This window comes from Gymnogyps californianus, chromosome 8, assembly GCF_018139145.2.
Source record: "Gymnogyps californianus isolate 813 chromosome 8, ASM1813914v2, whole genome shotgun sequence".
NCBI lineage: Eukaryota > Metazoa > Chordata > Aves > Accipitriformes > Cathartidae > Gymnogyps > Gymnogyps californianus.
In genome coordinates this window covers 10,424,959-10,447,558 of record NC_059478.1, presented here as the reverse complement: position 1 = coordinate 10,447,558, position 22,600 = coordinate 10,424,959, and the positions used below count along the sequence as shown (strand labels likewise).

General features: G+C 36.8%; 1 protein-coding gene across 1 annotated transcript; it reads right to left on the bottom strand.

Annotated features, from left to right (window-relative positions):
* Positions 1-4,446: 4,446 nt before the first annotated feature.
* LOC127019072 (beta-1,3-galactosyltransferase 2-like) lies at positions 4,447-5,468 on the bottom strand. Its single transcript, XM_050900984.1, is given in 2 exon segments — positions 4,447-4,736; positions 4,739-5,468. Coding segments are annotated over 2 exon segments (1,020 nt in total).
* Between the last annotated feature and the right edge of the window lie 17,132 nt (positions 5,469-22,600).

Below are 22,600 nucleotides of genomic sequence, written 5' to 3'. Positions count from 1 at the left end.
AGTGGCTGCACGCACGATCACTGAAATTCTAACAATGCAAAGCTGCTAGAAAGCTACATTCCACCAGCATTTAGATGTGAGTCTCCTATCTGGTATTCCCTGCTCCTGCCCCACTATTTGTCTTATGGCCTGTTCTCCAACCACACATGCAAGATGAGGCTTCATATAAGAAGGGTCTGGAGATAGTCTTGTTAGTAGAAGAAGGTGGCATCAGCATCTGTCTGTAAGCTACAAACGTCTGTTAAAAACACCTCACAAAAATATATACACATGTATAAATTATGAGGAAAAAAAAAGGCAAGCAAAAAAGCTCAACATAGTTACAGCAAAATAGTGAAATGGAGAACCAAAAAGGAAGATGTGACCAAGTGCAGAAGCCTTTCAGTAAAACATTTTGAGGCCTCAGGAACTACAAGTCACCAGATGGGTCTTCTACATACCGGCAAGTAGGTGGCAGCTGAACCAGGAAACTGTTGCAGGACATTCATCCTTTTGAAGAAAATCTTACACTGTACACCTGGGTAAGATGCCAATTCTAACCCAAGAGAATTGTCACAGAAGCAGTTTGAGCAATGCTTACAAATTACTTAGGCCTTGCCCCAGTCACAACCCCCTCTCCCCTTCTTTTGTTCTAAAAACAAAAGACATACAAAATCCAGAGTATTTGTAACTGCTTACAACCTGGTCACCTATCAAGCTATGGACCTGTCCCTCAAATTCATCGCAGGTGCTAAGTATTCCCACTAATAAGCTACTTAAATTGCTCTGTGCAGATTACCTGGCCAGTGCCGCCCAGCTGCATCCAATGCAGAGAAGCTTCACACCCCAGCAGACAAAGAGAAGATAGGTGTCGTTTCCTCTGGCTTTTTTTTTTATTTTATTTTTTATTTAGCTTGGCAGGGCAGGGAAGACATGATGTTAATTACTGTGACTGTAACAGGGCTTGTTTCTGCAGGAAAGTCCTTAGATCACTATATGGAAATTCCTCATTACCAGCTTAAAAGAAAAAAAAAAAAGACTAGATCAAAGTACAAGTAATGGCTAGAAACATACACAGATGCTTTATTTACCTTCCCTCTTGTTACAGATTTGACTTCTTTAAAACGTTTATCAACAACAATACTGCAGCTACATATGAGTTTTATATATAATCCACAACTTCCACCCCTAGTATCGTTTCATTATTGCCAACCAAAGAGCTACTGTTTGCACAGCCACCATCACATTATGGTAGAGGCAATAAACATTTTCTAAAAGCATTTAAGGAATTTGTGAATTTGAGAATTTGCATAAAATAAAAGTTCAATACAGCTGAAGACTAGTCAACTATGATAAGCTAACTATAAGCTTTTTTTATTAAATGGAACCAGTGACCAAAGAATTCAAATAATCCACAGGCCTTCGAGGCATTCAGCATACTTGACAATTGCTACACTTTTGCTATGCTCTTGCAGTGATTGCAGCATATTAAATACTACTCTGTATCAGGCTGACCTCTTCAAATGATTTATTCATATGTCTAGAAGGAAGAAGAATATATTGCAGTGTAAGAACAGCTCTCTAGTCATCTGAAAATGTTATGCAAATGTTTGGAAAACAACCCTAATTATGAGTGCAAATCAATGTAATATCTGAGGCAAGAGATTACTTTTTAATCAGATTGCACTCGTATTTTTTTCTTCTATACTTGGGATGAATACATCCATTAAAAAAATGGAACTGCACTGAATAGGGGATGGCTGAAGGGAATATCTCTATACACTGAACTACACAAGTGGTTGTTCTAAATCAGATAAAAACTTAGCCTGAAGTTTTATACCCTTCTCCAACAGCTTCTAAAGTACAGAAGTCCCTAAGATAATGATCAAGACACCAAATCTAAAATACAGTTTCTTTTAGTTCTGCATACTGACAAGCAGAATAGTAAACAACGTGCCAGCAACCATAAAGGCAACAACAAAATCCAATCAGTTAGCTTTTTCAGACATAGCTTTAAATTATTTCTGGATGCAAAACATATTACATTTTTACCAGCCAGCATCAGAAGTGGAAGACGGTTATCTTCTTGGGCTTGTATTTCCTGAGATTAGTCTTATCTGAATGCAGAAACCTGATGCAGAAAAGTTATTTTTCCAATATCCTTCCACCCACAGCAGTAAGAGTGCTTCTGACATAATTAAGACTTTCTTGAAAAAAGCTTGTTCCAGAGGAGAGAGGACTATGCTGCTCAAACCTCTCCCACAGGGACCACAACCTCTGCCGTGACGGTTTGTAAATCACCCCAGTCAGAAGACTCACCTGTGCCTGCAGCCAGCCTTAAAGAACCAGCATCATGTCTTACACAGGGCATATTGATTTCATTTGCAAAATAAAATTTAAAGATTTCCCCAAAGCACAACAAGATAAACATGAATTTGAAGTGCTTTTGTGCCATGAGTAATGTAGGATCCAATCTCACTCTTTTAAGAGTCTTTATTGTTCTGGAGACAGACAAAAATGTTTTGAAAGGGCTTTGGACACATTGCAGAAACAAAGCAGTATTTAATGGCTTGTTCTCTCTTTCTGGTGCCAGATACACATCCCTGTTTGTTAGAGCCCACATTATTCTAACCGCATAGTCATAATGCACAAAAAAATACACGTATCAATTTGACGTACTCAGTAAACTTCTCCAAGTAAGCACTCTTTTTTGGACTTCATTGGATAAGTTGCATCAGCAAGTATTGTCAGCTCTAGTAGGCAGCATCCTGAAGCAAGTCCTTTTTCTGTTAGGATTATTATTACTGGAGTGTGTTTTAGTTCTTGTCCAAATGCCACTGCAATCACTCAGAATCTCAGCATGCTTTAGATAAGTTCCTATAATCATATCATGTCATACTATCATAGGATCACAGGATAATGCTGTTTGAAAGGAAGCTCAGGAGGTCTCCAGTCCCCATCCCTCTGCTCAAAGCAGGGGTAGCTGTGAGCTCAGACCAGGCTCCTCAGGGCTTTCTCTAGTTGTAGGGATGAAAAGTACAATCTAATCCTTACCTCTATCCCGGGGCAGATCAGCTAAGGTATTGCTGGGTATTAGTGTAACATAACCTTCAATTAGCAGATGGCAGAGAGAAGAGTTCTAGCTTCTTCAGGTTTTCATTGTTGGTCATTTTAATCAAGACTCCTGGTAACTCACGTTTTTCTCCTTTGGACTGTCTCTAAACGGTTCAAATCTTTGGGCTCAGCGGACAACACACAGAAATAACCTGCCTACCAAGAGGAAAAAAGGAAACTCAGCCCATAACCTTGATTTCTATAGGTGAATTTCCTAAAGGAAGTATATTTTGGATTTTTCTGAGCAACTGCAGAAAAGGGCTATTTTCTCCACAGGAAGACATATAATTCAATTAGGTTTCTTTACTAAACATCATAATGTATGCTTATAAAATGACAGTGGGGACACATACGTTGTATACTCACTTTCTCACTTCAGCTCCGGCTGAAGTATTTGGTATTTATGTGATTGACATTTTGATTCCCACATACATCTGATAAGCTTCCTGCAAAGCTACAGGTACTTTTTTCTAGCTATTCAATTAATCCAGCCAGTTGGCCCACTCAGTAATTACTCTAAAAGTCTCTTAATTCTTACTGGGAGTAGCAGATAATTTATATTCTTGGTTGGAGAGAAATCTGGAAAGTAGTTGACTTACATAGACATTTTGACTGAAACTTATAGCTTGTGAGGTTATTAAGCATCACCTTATTTTTTCCTTAGCTATGAGGATGTTTTGTACATGGCTGAGTACCTCAAAACGGAATTTAATACGTTCCTGTCAAAACACTCTTATCAGCATTTAATTTTCCTCTTGTTTATTATATCTCCATAATAACAACTAAGTGGTATCTTGTGTGTGAGGTGTTCTTTGTATATATGACTACAGAAAGTAATAGCAGCTGCATGCACCAATAGAGATCTGGCAAATGCTAATACTAGATTTTCTGAAAAAAAGCAGTTTCCATCCATATTTCTATCACTAATTTACCAGCATAGGATATCATGTATGCTTTCTTCTTCAGTCACATTGAAATGCCATCTGAGTAAATGTAATGGTACGCAGACTAATTACATCTGAGCAATATAAAATTAACACATTAACTTACCATTACTTATTAATGAAAAATTGAGTTTCATTGCATCTTCATTGCTTTTTCTTCAGTATAGTTGATATGATCTCTTGCCATATTTTATAACAATATAAGAATTAGTTGGCACCTCATGCAAAACAAAGTAAGGTACCAAGCAGTATTCAGTCAACAGAGAAAGTCTGCTTTATGGAAGAAAAATCCTTTGAATGCAACCTAGTACAAAAACTATACCCCTGATTCAGGATGTCCCTAAGCCTTGAAAGTTATCACTACATAGATGCTCTGTTTCTACGAAAACATCTGCTGTTTTGTCCATTATCAAAGAAAGAAAGGACTCTCCGCTATGGGCCCTTCTGTTCTGTCTGACGTGTGGTTCTTCTTTTGCAGTGTTTTCCAATAGAATATGTGCTCATTTGTCCAAATGTGATGAGATGTAATTATATTATTGTACAGACAAGGAGAAAATGGGACCTTGTATATGTTAAACAATGAACGACTAGGTGAAGGTACTGTCTGTATTCCCTTTGCATTAAGACAGAGCCCTACATAAACATCTTCCAAATGTATATATTTTATCGTTACAGAAGCATTGACAATTTTTGAAGCCAGTCTCCAGAGAAGATGTAGCCAGTTCCTGAACAAAAGGGATGGTATTTATCACCTGGGTATTCTTCTTCTGATACGTACCATTTACTTTTTTTATTCTGAATAGGCTTACACCCTTTCATAAGACAGCCTGTGAAATAATTTTGTGGAGGAGGTGAAAGAGGCCTAAGGAGCTTTTCTATTAGGTATATTGCATTAACAAAAACATCACTGTCTGTCTGCATAACAAAGCTTGCGCCACTGCAATAAGAGGCAACCCACTTTGTGCCCATCAAAGTTCTAAGGGTTAAGTTATGGTAAGCGTCCAGGAAGTCCTGTTGAATAATATCATGATATTGCTTGCTTTCTCTCAGTAGGACCTCATTTGGACCCTTGCTCTCAACGCCCAGCATAAACAACCGAACCACCTCAACTCCTGGAACCACAGATTCATTTCCCCAGGTTTTTCTGATGGAACTTCCGCGCTGAATTTCAGCAGCTGTAGTTGCTATTAGCAGTATCAAGAAAGGTGTTTTATCTTTACACTTCTCTTTTTCATTAATAATGAATTTAAATGAGCGTGTTGAAGTGGATCTGGTTTTATTCCCAAATTTCTCATTTTCAGCTGGTAGTTCTCCATTTTCTTGCCATAAGAATTGTTTGAAATTTGAAATGTTTTTATGTAAAATATTCTGACTTTTCATCTGAAGATTATCATACCTTTTGGTAAAAAGTATGTCTTTTTCTTCTGTCATCATTGTTTTGAACTTGACTTTCAGTTAGAACAGCAAGGTGATCAGAATTCAAAAAATAGAAATATTTATTTCCCGAGGAGAAGAATCCACTACAGTAGTTCATGTTGGCAGCTTTGAGAGGATGCACAAAAAGCTATTTTTTAATTGGACAGATATTTTGTCAGAAGAGCAGTTAATTTGTAACTGGTCTCTGAAGGGTTCTCTACATGTATTCCAAAGTGAGGTGCAAAAGTATAGTAAGTCAGGGTTTTTCAAATTTTTTGTGCCAAAACACTACTTGACAGATGCAATGTAGTTCACAATCAAACAGCAAAATTCAACACTTCTTACCATCATCTTTGAAAGTGCAAATTCATCCCATTCATACAACCATGGTATTTTTGGAAGATTCTTCCATAATTTCTTGCTGCTTCACAAAGAAATGGCAGATTTAGAAGAACTGAAATAGAGTCAGGGATCTTATCTCTGTGCCCATGGAGAACCTGAGGACAAGCTTACAGCCCCTTGAAGTTCTGTTCTAAGTCTTCCAGAGGAATTATGAATTAACAGAAAGGAAATGCACCAGGACATTCACCATTCTATTTGAAAGAGAAAAAACACTCTGTCACTTGTAGCAATGAAGAGACAGTCTATAAAATGAGATTGGATTTAACCATTTTAGAATATGCAATAGAAATGTAAACTAAGAAATTAATTTATGCTCAATTATAATTTAATCTGGATAAAACAGATGTTGATTAATCTGAATGCAAATGTGTGGTAGATTACCCTTGGCCAGCATCCAAACACCCACCCAGCTGCTCACCCACTTCCCCCCTCCTCAACAGGACAAGGGAAGAAAATAGGATGAAAAAGCTTGTGGGTCAAGATAAAAGACAGGGATATCATTTACCAGATACCGTCAATGGCAAAACAGACTTGGGGAAAATTAATCTAATTTATTGCTAATTAAAATACATTTGGATAGTGAGAAACCAAGACAAAAATTAAAACAATACCTCCCCCCGTCTTTTCCTGGGGTCAATTAAACTCCTTTACCTGCCCCTCCAGCAGGAGAAGGGGGTTGGGGATTAAGGTCCCTCCCTGCTCCTCCTCCTGTTCAGAAAAATCTGCTCCAGTGTGAGCTCTCCAAGGGCCACAGTTCCTTCAGGAAACATCCAGCTGCTCTAGGTTTGAGAGAAAAAGGGCATAAGCATATTCTATTATAAACTGGTCAGTAGTTCAACTAATGCAGCTCACATGTATCATACACCCATAAAATATTAAGAACACAGTGAGTAATGGCTCAGCTCTAGCAATCTTCCTTCTCATGTTTTTAGTTCTTTAGAAGCTCTGTATTTTGACATTAACATTTTAAATATCCAGGATCCAAAACCCAAAGTAAATATAAAGCAAAGTAAGAAAGAACGTAGGCAGTACCACTTCAGAAGGTGAGAGCCATTTCTGTATCCACCAATTGCTTTGCCGCTATCTGAAATGTGAGAACTTCAGCACATGAAAATATGAGAGCAAAAGGTAATTTTCAATGTTGTAAGTGTACTTCTGCACAGCAATTTTCTTGATTAAGCTAAAAGCATTTTGTCAAAGTCTTTTTTGACTTCTGCTGGTTTTAACAGTGCAATTCTATTAGATGAAATCCTGGTTCCATTGTGGAAAGAACAGGAACTTCTAAGAAGACTTTTCTAACAGGCAGCTAGAATATTTATTGTTTCAAGTTTGATAGAGTTATTACAAGATTAGCAGAGAATTCATGTTGCAGAAAAGCAAACAGTACATATGTCTGAAAAATTAATTATAGTTTATCTTGCTTACGACTTTTAAAAATGCCAAGAAGCGCCCAAAATACAATCCTCCCTTTTCTATTAAAATTCTTCCAGAAAAAAACCCCATACTTTGAAAATAAATTCTTACCCACAATAATTACCCATACTATTAAACCAAAACAAGTAGAATTCACGAAGATTATTTTTCTAAAACCAACCGTGTAGCAAAGTTGGAATAATAGCTGCCATGTACATTAAGTTGCCTCAGTGACACACTGATTATTCACATACACATGCATTTAACGACATTCAGAATTTAACATTACATTAGATATGCTGAAAGAAGCCAGAATTAGGCCTTATTAAAATAATGAAAAGGAAGAAGAATAGAAGGGTGTAGAGAAGAACAGAAAAGGAATTAGAAAAAAAGAAAGGAGATGAATATGGTACTTTTTGTTGCCACTCCTGTTTCTGTTATCTTTTTCTTATTTATTCAAAAAAGACAGACTTGACAGCTCATGAGTAAAAATCTACCTCACCAGGTTCTAATTCTACCCTATCTCATCCCAGATTTTTGGAAGAATTTCAAAATAAGACAAACCAACCCCTCACATTCTAGCAATGCTTTGGTATTTTTGCAGCTTCTTGAAGTAATGAGTTTTAAAGTCCAGTCCATTCAAGGAGGTCACACAAATGGCAAATTTCAAAGTAATCTTTTGAGAAAATGATACATGTGTTTGAAGATGCAAACTAAAGGCTGCCGGAAAGCATGAGATAGCTAATTTAATTAAAATTGCTAGTTGGTAAACAGATCACAGTATCTTGACTCCTTTGTTTCAATTTAGTTAAGCTGACTTTTAGTCAAATTGACTAAACATACATAAAAGGATGAGCTGGGAAGCGAGCGAAGGGCAGGAGATGCACCCACGTAAAATAAAGGCAGCCTCTCCTGGAGAGCAGCTCTGCTCAGTGCTTTACCATCTGCTTGCAGTCCTTCTGACTCAGCAGAGAAAGCAGTCTTTTGTGAAGACTAGACTCCAAAAAGTCCGAATCCTGCTTGATCTGTAAGAAGTCCCAGGGATGACCATGGAGTTAGTAAGATGAATCCATAGCCATTTCACCCCTTTTTTTTTGAAACCTGTATTTCATTTCAAACCGACATACCACAATATTTGGAGGTTTAATTTGGGCATCTCAGTGACACTCGCTCTCAGTGCTTATGAAGGGAAGCAGGGATACTGCAGTTTCTGTCTTTGAAGCAAGCTCAACTAATTTATTCTTGGGTTACAGGTGAAAAAAAAAAAAAGCTTTCTTAAAGGCACACAAGGACCAGAAAGCTAGTTTTCTGCTCCCCTTTACCAGCACCATTTGGTCTCCCAGAGAACTCAGGCAATTCTACTTTACACGTATAAACTCATCCAAATGCGTGCTGCTGAGGCTTGAGTTGAATCGGTGGTGGAGACAAGGAAGTGAGGAGGAAAAAAATTTTTGTCTTGGTATGTATTGTTGGAAAGATCTGCATTCAGTTATTTCAAAATTTGAAATAAGGTTTTATTTTGCATAAATGACTTGGTATGTATATATTTAAAACCACTTTCTCTTACAATGATTACAGCAATTTGAACAGCAAATGGCTTAATAAACTGTGAAGGGAATTAAGCACTTTAAAGAAAACACTGAAAAAGTATGTTAATAACACTTTAATGAGCATATGGAATCAATTTAACAGATGTATGAAGTATTTATTTTCTAGTGTTCTGTATAATCTTTGTATATGTACTTTTCTGATTTAAATTATGCCTAGACTGAGTTAATCTCATCAAAGTGCTACTTCTGCACAGAAACAATATTTACTTTTTTCCACTGGAACATTTGTAAAACTTTTTTTTTTTTTTTAAATCAGTAATATGTGAAAAACTGAAGAAGAATTTTAGGTTCTCTTTTTCTTTACGTAAGTGCACTACAGATTTAAAAATAGTCTTAAAGGAGAATTTAACAGCAACAGCTATCCTAGGGTTTGCTTGTCTCTAGGTAGCTGCTGTATCAATTTTTCTTAAAATACACACGGAAATGTGGATGCTATACATTTAATCACATATAAACAGTACAATTCCCTGTTTTTATGCAAGTGAAGTGCAATTCTTACATGTAAAAATTTGTCATGGGACAAAAAGGGAACACACTGCATGTGTGGAGCCAAGAATTTTTTGTTAGTTTAACAAAACTGTCCAATCAAAAAAAAAATGGTTACTAGTTTAATTTAATTATTACCAAAAAGGGGTGAGGGGGGTGGAAAGAGTTCTACACACAGTCCCCAGTATCTCCCCCTTTTCTCTTATGCTATTCTCACCTTTTTTAATGCCCCTCTGGTGGGGTCCTATAAGTCTGTGATGCCAGATTTTCTCAAGAAGGAGGTGGAGGAGGAGAGGGGTTTATGGCAAATTGTCAGTGCCCCACGTTCTCTGCCAGAAGGAACATCCTGATATTGATGGAAGTGTCTTCCCTACCCGAGAATTCACTAGTGCTAATTTCCATGCGTTTTCCAATACAACACTTTCCTCTTTCTTCATTGGTTCTCCGTTCCATGTGAAACCTGATTTTATTATGCATGTTGTGTTTACGTTGGATATTTCCTCTTTGTTATGGCTAAATCCAGTTTTACCCAGCTCCCAACGGTGCATTCCTATAGAAATAAGTAATTAACTACTGGTAGCACTTTTCCTCAGTTATCATCCCATGCCTACACTCCTCCGTATTACACTATACTTAGTTAAGGGTCATAAACAAGTACTCAACACAGAATAGCTATTTGCTGCAGAAATAAAGCAAAATGACTATAAAAATAGGTGTTATGCCACATAGTTGTGGAAAGCTAAACTAAAGCTAAAACTAATCAAGTAATAGTAACCAAATCACTACACAATTTGCTGTTACAGCTTAAAAAAAAAAAGCTAGAACAAAGCTCCAGGCAGACAAGGCCAGGTCAAACAAATCTGTCCTGTTCTGAGGCCTGCAGAGTTCATACAAAGATAATGGACCATATCCTGTTAACTGACCTGAAGAAGGAAACAGTATGTATCTTCATGTGAAATACAAGCAACGGTGTGCTTGGGAGCATAGTACAGAGGATGATCTTGGTAATGCTGCAGCAATTTTGCTGTCTGGTGTGGTTTGATTCACGGCAGTAGAATTCAACAGAACTGTGATGGAAATTGGTAAAAAATAAAGACAGCGAATATGTCATTGATTTAGAAGTGGCCAACACCATTATTTCAGTTGAAGGCAGTTAAGATTACCATGAACTCTAAATTTTTGACCTAGAAACAAAAGCATTGCTAGATTTTCATATTTCTATTTCATATCTATCATAAAATATTATTTCCCTGGTAGTCTGATAAATGGCTTTATCAAGATATTAGCATTCATTGGAAAAATAAAAAAGTCTTCCTGGTATACAGCTAAGCAGTGCTAACCTAAAAATAAATGTTCCTGCTCTCAGATAAGACAGGAATACATATGGAGAAGAGACTGGCTTCTGAAAATGCCTGCTGGACTAGTATGTCAAAGCTACCTCAACTACATTGTGTTCTTTGGCATATAATGCTTCATTTTAAGAGAAAATTTAATTAGGTCTTGCTAGAAAGTGTCGTTTTTAATACAGAGATGTAAACCTAAAACGTGACCTAATAAAGTATGTTTTATTATACATGCCCTTCTTTCTACAAAGGGATATTCGCATAAGCACGTACTGTAAGCACCTTATAGTGCTTTTGCTCACGTAAGCACCATGCTAATGAAATAAGCTATTTACTTAGCTCTTTTCCCTCATTATAAGAGTAGGAAAAATAGGAATTCTCTCAAATATTTAAAATATTTTTATTGGGTTCGATATTGCATTTGTGCCTAAAATAGAACAGTGCCTTGTTAAAAACAAAACAAACAGAAACACAAACCCACAAACGTAAAAGAGTTCCTGACTTTTAAAGTCTCCTTCCAGAAAGAACTTTCATAGTGAAGAGGTAAGAGACAGATGACGCTGTAACATAAGCATGCCAAACAGTGTGCCAGTTCAGCTACGTATTATCACTGAGGAAAAGGGGAAGGGGAAAAAGCAGTCACATCGAGGACCAGCCAACAAACCCTCTGTGGATAAGAATGAAACTGTCCACAGCTATTAAACCTTGTTCTCTTCCTATGTCACATCCAGCAATTAGACCTGAGAACTATAAGGTTAATTTACATATGACGTATATCCCTCTATTCCTTATTATGTCTGTTGTTTTTTTAAATTAAAATATATTGTATTCTCAGCAATCATTAACAATACGCAGATAGGAGAAAATTGATTCATACCCACAGGGATCACGCGGGAATTTATGAAAGGTCCTGGTTTCCTAGTCTCCCTTAGAAAATGTCATTCCAGTGGAAAGGAAAACGACACAGCTTCTTACCAGCAAAGACACTGAACACTGCGGAGCAGTAGTTCTGAAGGAAGACAGCCTCCATACTTTTAGGTTCTTGGGCAGACGCAAACAGAATATATTTATTCATCTAGGTAGAACAAAGAGCGAGGTTGAATATGAGAGTGTGTTGAGCTGTTTGTGTACAGATATCCATAGAAAATTGAACAAAGAGAGACCTTAACAGGACTTCTAGACCACAAGTTGCCCCAAAACAGTATCAGTTTTAACCAAGTCATTTCTGACAAATGTCTGCTTGTATCTTTCTAATCTGTACTTAAATAATTTAGACGCCATAACCTTCCAAAGCATCTATTTAATGCCTCATTACTCTGCCTGTTTCCCTAATCCAAACTGATATTCCCATGCTATGCTTTAAATTCATTACTTCTTGAAGCATTGAAAACAAATATTCTTTTTCTCTGTGAACAGCATTTGACGACTTTTACCTTGTCCCTTCTCCGACTTCACTTATATCCCCAGTTCTGACATGTTTTCTGAACTTCTAACCATTCTTATTCCTCCTCTTCAGTTCTCTCCAATGGATTGACACGTCCCTGAAAGCACCAAGGGGACTCATTACTTCAGGTGAAGCCTGGCACTGGGGGAGTAGAATAGGAGGATTACTTCATGTGCCCTCCAGGCTTTCTCCCTGTTCGTACACTCTGGGAAAACATTTGTCTTTTTTGTAACTATTAGATTGTTGATCCACATGATCTACTATTGCAATAACAGGTATAGCTTATGACCTGCTCCATGCTGGGACCCACTTCGATGTGGCTGGTCAGCTTAGCCAATACACTACCTTTGTATCTCCTTATCTCAGATAATTTCCACTTTACCCTACCAATCACAACCTCCTTATTTTAGTACATTATTCCAAGCCCCTTGTGAAGCCCTGGTCAATGTAGAATTCCATTTTCATAAGAAATCTGACCACTGCAAGGTAGCCTCTGAGACTGGTTTTCTAGACATTTATTGTAATCCCGTCATGGTAGTTTCATCTGCCCCGTAGCTCCTTATCCAGTGATTCTGCCCCACTCACTAACAACAGTGACAAGCACCCTCTCATTAGATCCTTGGCTGCTTAACCAAAAATGCAAGCACAGTTCCCCCTTATTTCTGACAAAGCAGTAAGTACCTTCAGTAAGCTTGCAATGCTTTTACATAGATTACGGAAATGTTGTAGTTTCCGTTATAGTCACTTAGGCCCTTTTCTGAGTTTGGCTTAAGAAACCTGTGTGATCACTGTGTCAGCCGTTGTGACTATGGTCAGAGCACTAACCACCCTATTGATTATTTCTTATTCGTACACTATGTCACATAAGATATTTGACACTTCAAAGATATACATAAGTACATAATTTCATGTAATAATTTAAAGGCAAACAGAGTTACTTGTAGTAAAGCTATAAACACTCTTACATGTCTAAGCAATGGCAAAATAGATAAAACTTTCCTACACACAAAATTGTTTTTCTGGTTTACTTGACATGAAGGGTTTTGTAATGATGCCATCTTGTGACCATGGTGAAAATGACACTCTGTCTAGAACTACAGCAGCGTTTCATTTTTTCCATATATTTTAGGTTCAGGCAGGTAGTGAACAGACAATGTTAGGATCAAACTGATGGCAGTGGGTACTAGTCTTTGTCCCATTTCTTTGCTTGACCTAAAACTGTTTCCCCATGGTTAGGTTTTCATCAGGTGGCTGGGTCTTCAACAGATAGTCCAAACAGAAGGTGCTAAACACAACTCCCAATACTTTCTGAGTATTAAAAAAAAAAAAAACCAACAAACTTATTTGCATACGTGGAACTGGCACTAGAATTTTCTTTAAAAACTACACCTCCTACAGAACCTTCTATCCAGATTTATTTATGAATTTAAAGATACCATTTTAATATTAGGGAAACTGGGTCTCTGCAAGGATATTACCTCACTACACACAACCACCTCAAGCATTATCTGAATTTACTAGTGTATATAACGAGACATGAAGATAGGGGAGTGGGAGTATGAGGAATTCAATTCAAAATTTGGAATCAGCAGAGAGGGAGATTATATTTTAAAACAGTTGATGCTAGCAGTAGCCTAATGGGAGCCATTTGCAGAGCATACTTTTTCCATTGATCCTCCACCCAGAGGTGGCCCCATTATGAATTAGACAGCTATTTTACACTCTCCATACTCACACATCCATGCAATTGTTTTCTTAAATGTATCAGGACAATATGCAGAAAAAAGTAGCTTAGACACAGGTTAGAAACAACACATTAGGTTAAAATTTCATTTTATGAAATTTATCTTTCACTTGTTTGTTGCAATTGTGTCTGGATTCTTAAACTAAATTTATCATGGGCACAAGAACCAAAACTACATCAGTTTTCTTTATTAACGTTAGTACATGGCTGGGTTTTTATAGGAATTAGGATAAATTAGAATAGCAATATATAGTAGAGATGTTTGGCTAATTTGTATTTTATAATTAAAAGTTCTGACAATAATGAGTTATTTAGATCAATTACAACAAAAATTAACAAAATTTAATTATGGGTGTTTATGTGTGGCTAGTTCATAAACAACTAGTCTTCAGGATTAATGTCTCCTTAATGCCTTATGTGGATTCCTGTAAAAGCTGCAGAATGTTCAAGTCTTTCTTTCCTCTTCTCTTGGTTAATCATGACCTTGTATAATTTAATTCAGCTAAAAATGACATTTATAAAGCTTCATTATTTGCTAGAACATGAGCTGCTTGTTCTGTCGCCACAGGGTGACATGCATATGGAAAGTCTTGAGCGTTTCTGTTCAGCAGTCACTGGCTGTAATTCAAAGGGCTTGTTCACTGCAGGGATCAGGAATGTTTCTTCACCAGTGTAACTGTGTGGGTCCCATGCTCTTTCCTACATGGATTCACCACAGGGAGTCAAAACACAGGAGAAGTAACCTGGAACCCCTTCCAGCTGGGAAGGGCACTGAATCAGCTCCCTCTTCTCCTGGATACAGTGCTACCTTCATCTCCTATGGTTGCTGCCACATTTTTTAATGTCATTCTTATGCATCAGGCACAAGCAATGCATGCTCATCAGACCTTCAAAAGATGAAACCAAAATGTTACCTCATTTGAATATTCTGACTTAGAGGTGAGATGGATAGAAACTGCCAGCCTTTCCCAGACAGTTACTGCTGTGAGCATGTCCAGAGGAACTACGCAGAGCCCTTGCGGAACCTCCCCAGTGAAAACATAGACACCAATGGATTTTTCAGGTGCTGTGGGGATAGATCGAAGGTTAGTTGAGACTTCCAGTTTTAACTGTATATGGCTGAATTTCACCTTAATCTTCCTTTGTGCTGTCCATATTCTGTTGCACTTGGTAAAATACTTTCACTATCTAAAGCCACATTGTATTTCAAGGAGACCAAGGTGATGTTGATCACTGGAGCGCTGGGGCTCCCAGGATTGCTGAGCAGGAGCTATCTGATCCAGGCACAGGTTTTACAACCTAGGTTTTCAGGTTTGTGGTTCGTTTCTAAACTGTTACAGATAAGCCCCCTTAAATGTAGGAGAAAGATCACCTTCATTTAGGGCTTGTTAAGGAAAATTGACCTGTATAAGGAATTATATCCTGCCTAGGAAACTATGCCACGAATTCCACTCAGATTAAATCCTCATTTTTAGACAATTCGAAAGAAATACCAGCATAGCGATCTACTTACTGCTTATCATCTAACTTGGCCAAAGACATGTGCAAATCCAAATGCAAGGGTGTTTGTGCTCTGGCATAATTGTTTCAAAAACACTGCATCACGTTTCAGTTCTAAAATAACAAGAAGATGCAAAAAGATGAACATAATGAAATGCAGGGTTAAATAAAATTAACAAAGCACCTTTACTTCCCTGAGTGAGAATATCTATCTATGCCCTTCCTGTCAAACCCTTCACCTTTCTGCTAGATCCCCAGGAATTTACTCTCAGTCCTGACAGTCAAGAAAGATTCCTTTAGAAGATATTCAGCAAGTTGTCACAGGGTGTTCAGGCAGTTGCATTGTCAAGGCTTGACAATTTTCAGCAACATGGGCCTAAAAGGGCAGAATGTTGGTACTCAAAAGGTAGTTCGAAACAGCAACTTCTTACAATGATTCTTAAAAACAAAATACCCTCTGAGTCAATTTGTTTAAGAAATTCTGGGAAGGAAGGTGTTCTTTTATTTTAACTTCACGTTTCAAGGGGAAACAAGATTTTGCACTAAGATTTCTTAAATTCTCTGTTAGGCTAAAAACTTCAAAAGTCCAAGTATGCACTGAAATAATCATAATAATTATGCACTGAGGGTAATCATAATGGACTGAATTATAAGTATAAACAAGAATCGCTTTTCCGGCACTGATGCCAATGTTCAGGTTGCACAGAATAGCAAACATTTTTCACTTGTATGGAAAAGCTTTGTTGAAATGCTCTAGAAGTTGTACTGGTGGTTATATGTAACTAGTTCAAAGTGGAACTAATAACATTTCTATAGGTCTAATAAATATTCCTTTATAGTAGCTTAATCTTAGCTGGGCCTCTAGATGGTAGTGTAATACCACTAATAATAACAGGAAGGCATTGTAATGGAATACGAGTATTTTGACTTTTATCACTGGCCAATACCCAGCTCATGTTACAAAGTAGTCATAAAAGCCATGCGTTATCCGTCTCCATAAAACTAGCTGGTAGTTCCAGTTCAGGTTTTATTGGAAAACTGTCTGGTTTCTACCATCTGAATTTGCATTCTTATTGGTCGTGACAGCCAAATCGTTATTCCCTAGCACAGATCAGAGTTAAAACACTCCGCTGTAACAAAATAAGAAATTTTCTGTGTTCCTTTAGACGAAAAAATTAAAATTGTCATTTTAGTCTAGCACCTAAACAAACATCACTTTTATGTCAGCGATCTTTAAAAAAATAGCCTTGTGGAAAAATGAATTCTGAGAGGATCTACAATGTATCATGTAGTCTTTTCAGTACATATTTTTGTAGTACTTTAAAATTGCTTTCTTGTTCTGCTCTTGATGTTTAGAGTATTTACCAATAAAGTTAATCAGTTCATCATAAATTTATGCATAAATTGTGCCAAGAAATATTTATATATCTTCTGTATTAAACAGTGGGTCATGATGACTGAGCTGATTGCACTGAAATGATGTAATGATTATTTTTGATTCATACTAAGTTTTACTTCCTACGGACAGAGTTGCTGAGTTGGGAAACTAAATTTTCAAAATCACTTCTACAAAGCTTAAAGAAAGCATAGTTTTCTAGTCATTAAGGATACCACAGTAGACAGACTGAACCTTTATCAAGACACTGTGCACAGTACAGTGTACCTAAAATAATGAGATATTTTTCATCTCTTTGATCACCTCTGAGACTGGATTTTGAAATGAAGGATAAGATACTCTTTTCTTTAGGCCATAGTATTTGCAGTGGAAGTGTGTTCCTAGCACACTGTCTGCATCATGGGATTCTCTTGACTGGTTTGGAATTCACATCACAGGAATTGCATTAACTTGTTTATAAAAGTGTAGTTAGCTCACATTGTTTGTGAACAAATAAAGAGGGTTTAATCCGCAGTTCTCTCACACGCAAGACCTATAACTGCAAAAATCTCTCTAGTTGTATCTAGAAGTCAGATTCAAATCCTTTTGAATGATATATGTTATTCTTATACTCTGTAACTGTCTTGGGTCCTATGCTTCTGAAGCTAACCAAATATCAAGTAGTCACAATCCTGAAAAACAGATACACTTTAGTGCCACAGAAAATAGAAAGAACCTGTAAAATCAAGATAAATAGCAACATAGTCTGCTAAAACAAAATCTTTTGTCCTGAAGACAATAAATAGAAAAGCAAATGATCAGATTACTTCAGCGACTAAAAATATTGGGCTTTCAAACACAGTTAAACCAGTATTTCTTTGTCAGATACTCAAACTTTTTCATCACAGTACTGGATTACATTATAATGTTTTAAAGATAAGATTATGATGGCTACTAGGAAATTATGTCAGTAACAGAATTCATGAAAAAAATTCATTACAACGTATTTGATGTATATAGCTGAACTAGGAAAGCAATGATACCTGTAATGTTCTAAAATTAGTATACAAAGTGGGTGATAACCTATTACTTTTGGGATTATTTGCATTCTTCTTCAGTTATACTCTCCTTGTTTCTCTTATGGATTTTTGGTACAGCAAATAATGTAGTAGCTGAAAAAAATGTAGTTGAATTATTTAATGGGCATCACCTCCTCAAGGCAAGTACAGAAAGAAGCATTTAGACGTGCACAATTTTTTTCACCGAGTTCTAATGTTCTTCCATTTGCTATCATACCTTGAGCTCTTATACCATTTTTACTTGGATTTATAATTCAGTTTTGCACTTCAGAATACTACTGCAAGTAAGTCTATCATATATAAATAAAACATAGTTTTGAACTGTCATAGTTATTTTTTCATAACATAGGAATAGCATATATGTGGCAGCAAAAGGGAAGCTACACTCAGCACCAAAGCAGTAGAAAGCAAAATTTATTCATACTGCATATAGACTTTACCAGTTTTCAGAATAGTACTTTGTTGTGCATTTCCCTCATGATCAAAAGTTTCCAAGGGAAAAAAAAGCCACCATTCACTGCTATCCTCAGATGATCAAGTCATTGAAAAAGGGAACCATAAACAAAAGGGTCCAACACTAGAATTCTGTGACCACTTGCAGATTTCTTCCTTAGTTTGAAAGCAGAGAGATATTTTCAGACTTTGCATTCCTATCTGAAATACAGCATGCTGTGGTAGTAGGAAAGGGGATAGAGAATTGAGATCTGAAACACCACCTGCGTGTGCTAAGATGAAAGATAAACAGGTCATTCTAAACAAAGGACCAAGACCTTTGGAAAACTTAAGACAACATTTTAATATAAACATGTTTATTCTTTATGGTTAGAATTGATGTAAATAAAATCTTATGGAAGCAATAAAGTATTCTATTCTTTTATATATGGCAAAAATAAGAATCAATTGGGAGTCTCTGACTAAATTTTTGTGAAAGAAGCATATGCTTTTTACAAGCTGGCTATTTAATTTGCCTGTGCATATAGGAGAGTCACTTAATTTGTCTGTTTTGGTGCTATCTCCATGGTCTTAGAGAAGAACTTTTCCCTCCGAAATGAATTGAGTAGTGAAATGAACCTGGGTTTCACACTTCCCAGGGGAGCGCTTCAGTTACCAAAACGATACACACACACACACACTTACGTTTTTTCCTCCTTTTTATCTTCTATTGTAGGGCTGCAGAGGGGAAAAAATTCATTTTCAAATAAATTTAAAAGGTTTTGATCATTTATTGGTGCAGTTGAAACACATTTTGAAAGTGGATAAAGTTTCCAGGAAACTGTCAGCACTAGTAAAAATAATTGAGGCCTATTCATGAAATCCTGTTAAGCCAAATTTCCTCTAAGGGCGTAGTATGAAGGAAAGCAGGTTTTGTCCCTCTTTTTCTTCATATCTTGTTTCTGAAGCGTGGGAGAGAATCATATTGCTAACATGAAACACAACTTCCTATGCACAGCTACGCAAAGACCACAATTTAAAATAGTGCTTATGCTTTCCTTCATTATAGAAGTTGCCATTGTCACTTTATTTCCTTACAGAAACAGTGATATCCTAAGTTATTTATTCCCTTTTTTGTAAATAAAAGCAAATCGTTCTTCTGATAGGCAATTCAGATTATTGCTTACAAGTGCCATCAAGTTACGGATGCATTAAAGCGCAGCAGGAATGAAATATCTATCACCTCAGTGCTTATGATGTGTCCAAAAAGCCTGGATATTTTAATAGGCTGTAATATATTTTGTCACTGCAAGTCACTTTCACAACTTGCTATGCAACAAATTATTTAAATATTGCCAATCTTTTCTCGGATAGCAAAGGCATTAATTAAAATGCAATTGTATGCATTTTCTTGATGTTTGCAATGCTTTCCTCCCATCTTCTCATAAGTAGAAATGTATGGTGAAGAAATCCCTCTTCAGGGTGAACTTCAGCAAGCAGGGCGAGAACTAGTTTGACAAGCTCTTGAAATAGCCCCCCAAAAAATGTCACACAAGCATTATTTAAGCATTAAGGTTGTGTCTGTGTGTATGTCTGAAGATATTAGGTAGGATATAGAACTAGTAAAACTATTATTTGAGTCAACTACCATTTTATTTTCCTCACGCTTCTGCTTACAGCCTTCCTTTTCTTCTTCCAATTTCAATTTAAACCTTTATGACTTGTGTAAGAATATTTATTTGAAATTGAAATCCTAACCTCCGTTAAGAGGATACAGCCTGCTCCAGAAACACTGGTCTTAGCATTTTTAAAATTTGATATGGAAAAAACAACCCCAAAAGATCTCTTTTGTGCACATACAATAAAATGTGCAATCCCCTCTACAACATAATACATAAACTTTATTTCCTACCTGACTAACTGCATTGTGACCTAATATACTTTACATTAGCTATTACTTCTGCAAATTCTCATTTTCTCTGTCAAATGATGCATGAAAGCTAGAATCACTACAGCTTAATGGAATAAGCCTCTTATCAGCGCTATATATCAAAGGCATCCCTCTCTGAACATCTAAGGACAGAAGGATCACAAGTTCTAAAACAATTTCAACAGAATTCACAATAGGTCACTGGGTTTGAAGTTTTGCCCCAGCTGTTTACTTTTCCCTTGCTGTGGAGACAGTGGTCAGTGTTATGCTGTTATTTGTTCTTTACAGGCTTAAATGTGCAGGAGGTCAGCACGGGGTTACAGCTAAAAAATGATGACAAGAGCGATTTCTCAGTCCCAAAGAAGCACTCTATTTGTCTCTATTACAGAAGTTTGGAAAAGAAAAAAAAAAAAAACAACCATGCATATTTGAAATAATTTATATAATAATATCAATAACTGATACAATAGTATGACTAATATAATAATAAATAATTGATATAACAGGCAAGAAAGAGGTTGAAAACAGTTTTATAAATCCAAGGCTGCGGTCACAGAGGCTATGCCCAAAGAACAGAAGCACAGGTTTGGGGTAAGCTACAAAGAATGAGGAGGCAGGAGAGGGGAGAGAAAGAGAATTCAAGTCCATGAGTACCTTGACCTGGACTGACTGCCTCTGCATCTCTTCTGAGCTTGTGGTAACAGGACTTGGTAGACGCAAGGCAGACAGGATGATTCAAGTCCCATCCTGGAAAACAAGAGGCAAACAGGTATATGAATGGTTGTGTCCTTGCTTAATGAAAATCAACTAAAAAAGTATTCCTAAGCTACTCTTGGGGAGGGCAGGGGGGAAGTCCAGGACTGTGCAAGAAGTTCAGAATAGAACACCGAGAATCAACTCAGAAAACATTTCATACATGTCCTCTTTTTGCACAGTATCTAAAGCCAAACTTCGGTTTTCATTTTCTTAAATCATATCATGCTTATGATGTTATGGGAGAAAGTGAGTCTGACTGAAAGTGTTCAGGCAGCTGCCAACTATTACTTCCTTTTCCAAAGTCCCATTTTCATTATATAGCTACATCTTAGCTAGATCTTCTAACTATATGGAGATTTAGCTTATACAAACTCTATGCTTCATCTTCTTAGTTGCATCCTTTTTTGGATTCAGTCAAGTGGTATTCGATTTTTCTCTCATGAGAAAAATCTGTGGGCACCTAACTAGAGCTATGGGAACCAGCAAAAAACTAATAAGAAAACAAAAAACACAAGAATGAGAATGTATCTTAGGTTTTTCTCATCCATTTCTATCAGAGAGTACAATAAAAGGGAGAAATGAACACATGAAGCATTAAACTAGATTTACACAGGAAGCTTTTGAAGCTTCCATCACTGAAGAGCTTTAAGAACAAATTAGACAAACTTCAGCCAGGAGTGTTAGCCTGCTTTAGAACATGGGAATTCCCCCAATGATCTCTGAAGGTCTCTTTCTGCTCTATTTTCCTCTGATTTCTAGAACATACCCATTTACAAATAGTTAGGTTATTTAGGATCTCTTAAAAAAAACCCAAAAGCTTACAAGTATACAAAACACTCAGCAGACATTTTTTAAAAGAATTCTGCCCTCCCCCCCCCCCCCCCCCCAGGTTAATTTATTCTCTTCAGTCAAAAGGTTCAGGGTTCCCATTAATTTCTGAGATCTTTATACAAGTATACGACTTTGTGCCTCATATTCTGATAATAATTGATCTAAGCCACACAAAGGAATCTGCATTAAGTCTTCAGTTTTCTTTATATTAGCTTTCATAGTCTTCATACTTTATAGGGCATGTTCCTTTTCTTGAGAAAATGGCTCTGCCCATAAAATAGCTTATACTCCAGAACAGTTCATTCTTACTATTTCAATCTAATTTTGTTGTCATTTCCAGGTCTTTCTATGGCATTGTGTTTATCTGGGATGATTTTCTCTATTTTATCAGATTTCAGCAGCTTTGAGGTGAATCAAGTAGAGAGTGAATTATTTCAGTAAAACCTGACAAAGTGTGGGAGCTGCTAGAAATTATTTGCATTTTTTAAGAAGGTGGACAAAAAGATTTCAAAAAGCTCCTGCTGTTGCAGCAGGATATAGTCACGTGACACTAGAAGACTGTGTTTATGAGTATTCAGCTCACAGGTGAAACAGCATGAGCAAGAATGGGACACAGATTAAAAAGTGCTGACAGATGGCAGGTGTACCAACTTCTTTCCCACATAATGAAGGGGCTGTACAGCTGGAGGCACAGAACTGATATTAATTCATTTCTTTCTTTGTGAGGCCATGAAGGTTTTATTTTTCTAACCCTTTATTTCTCGTGGATTTCATAATGACATGCAATTTCTTTAAATAGCCT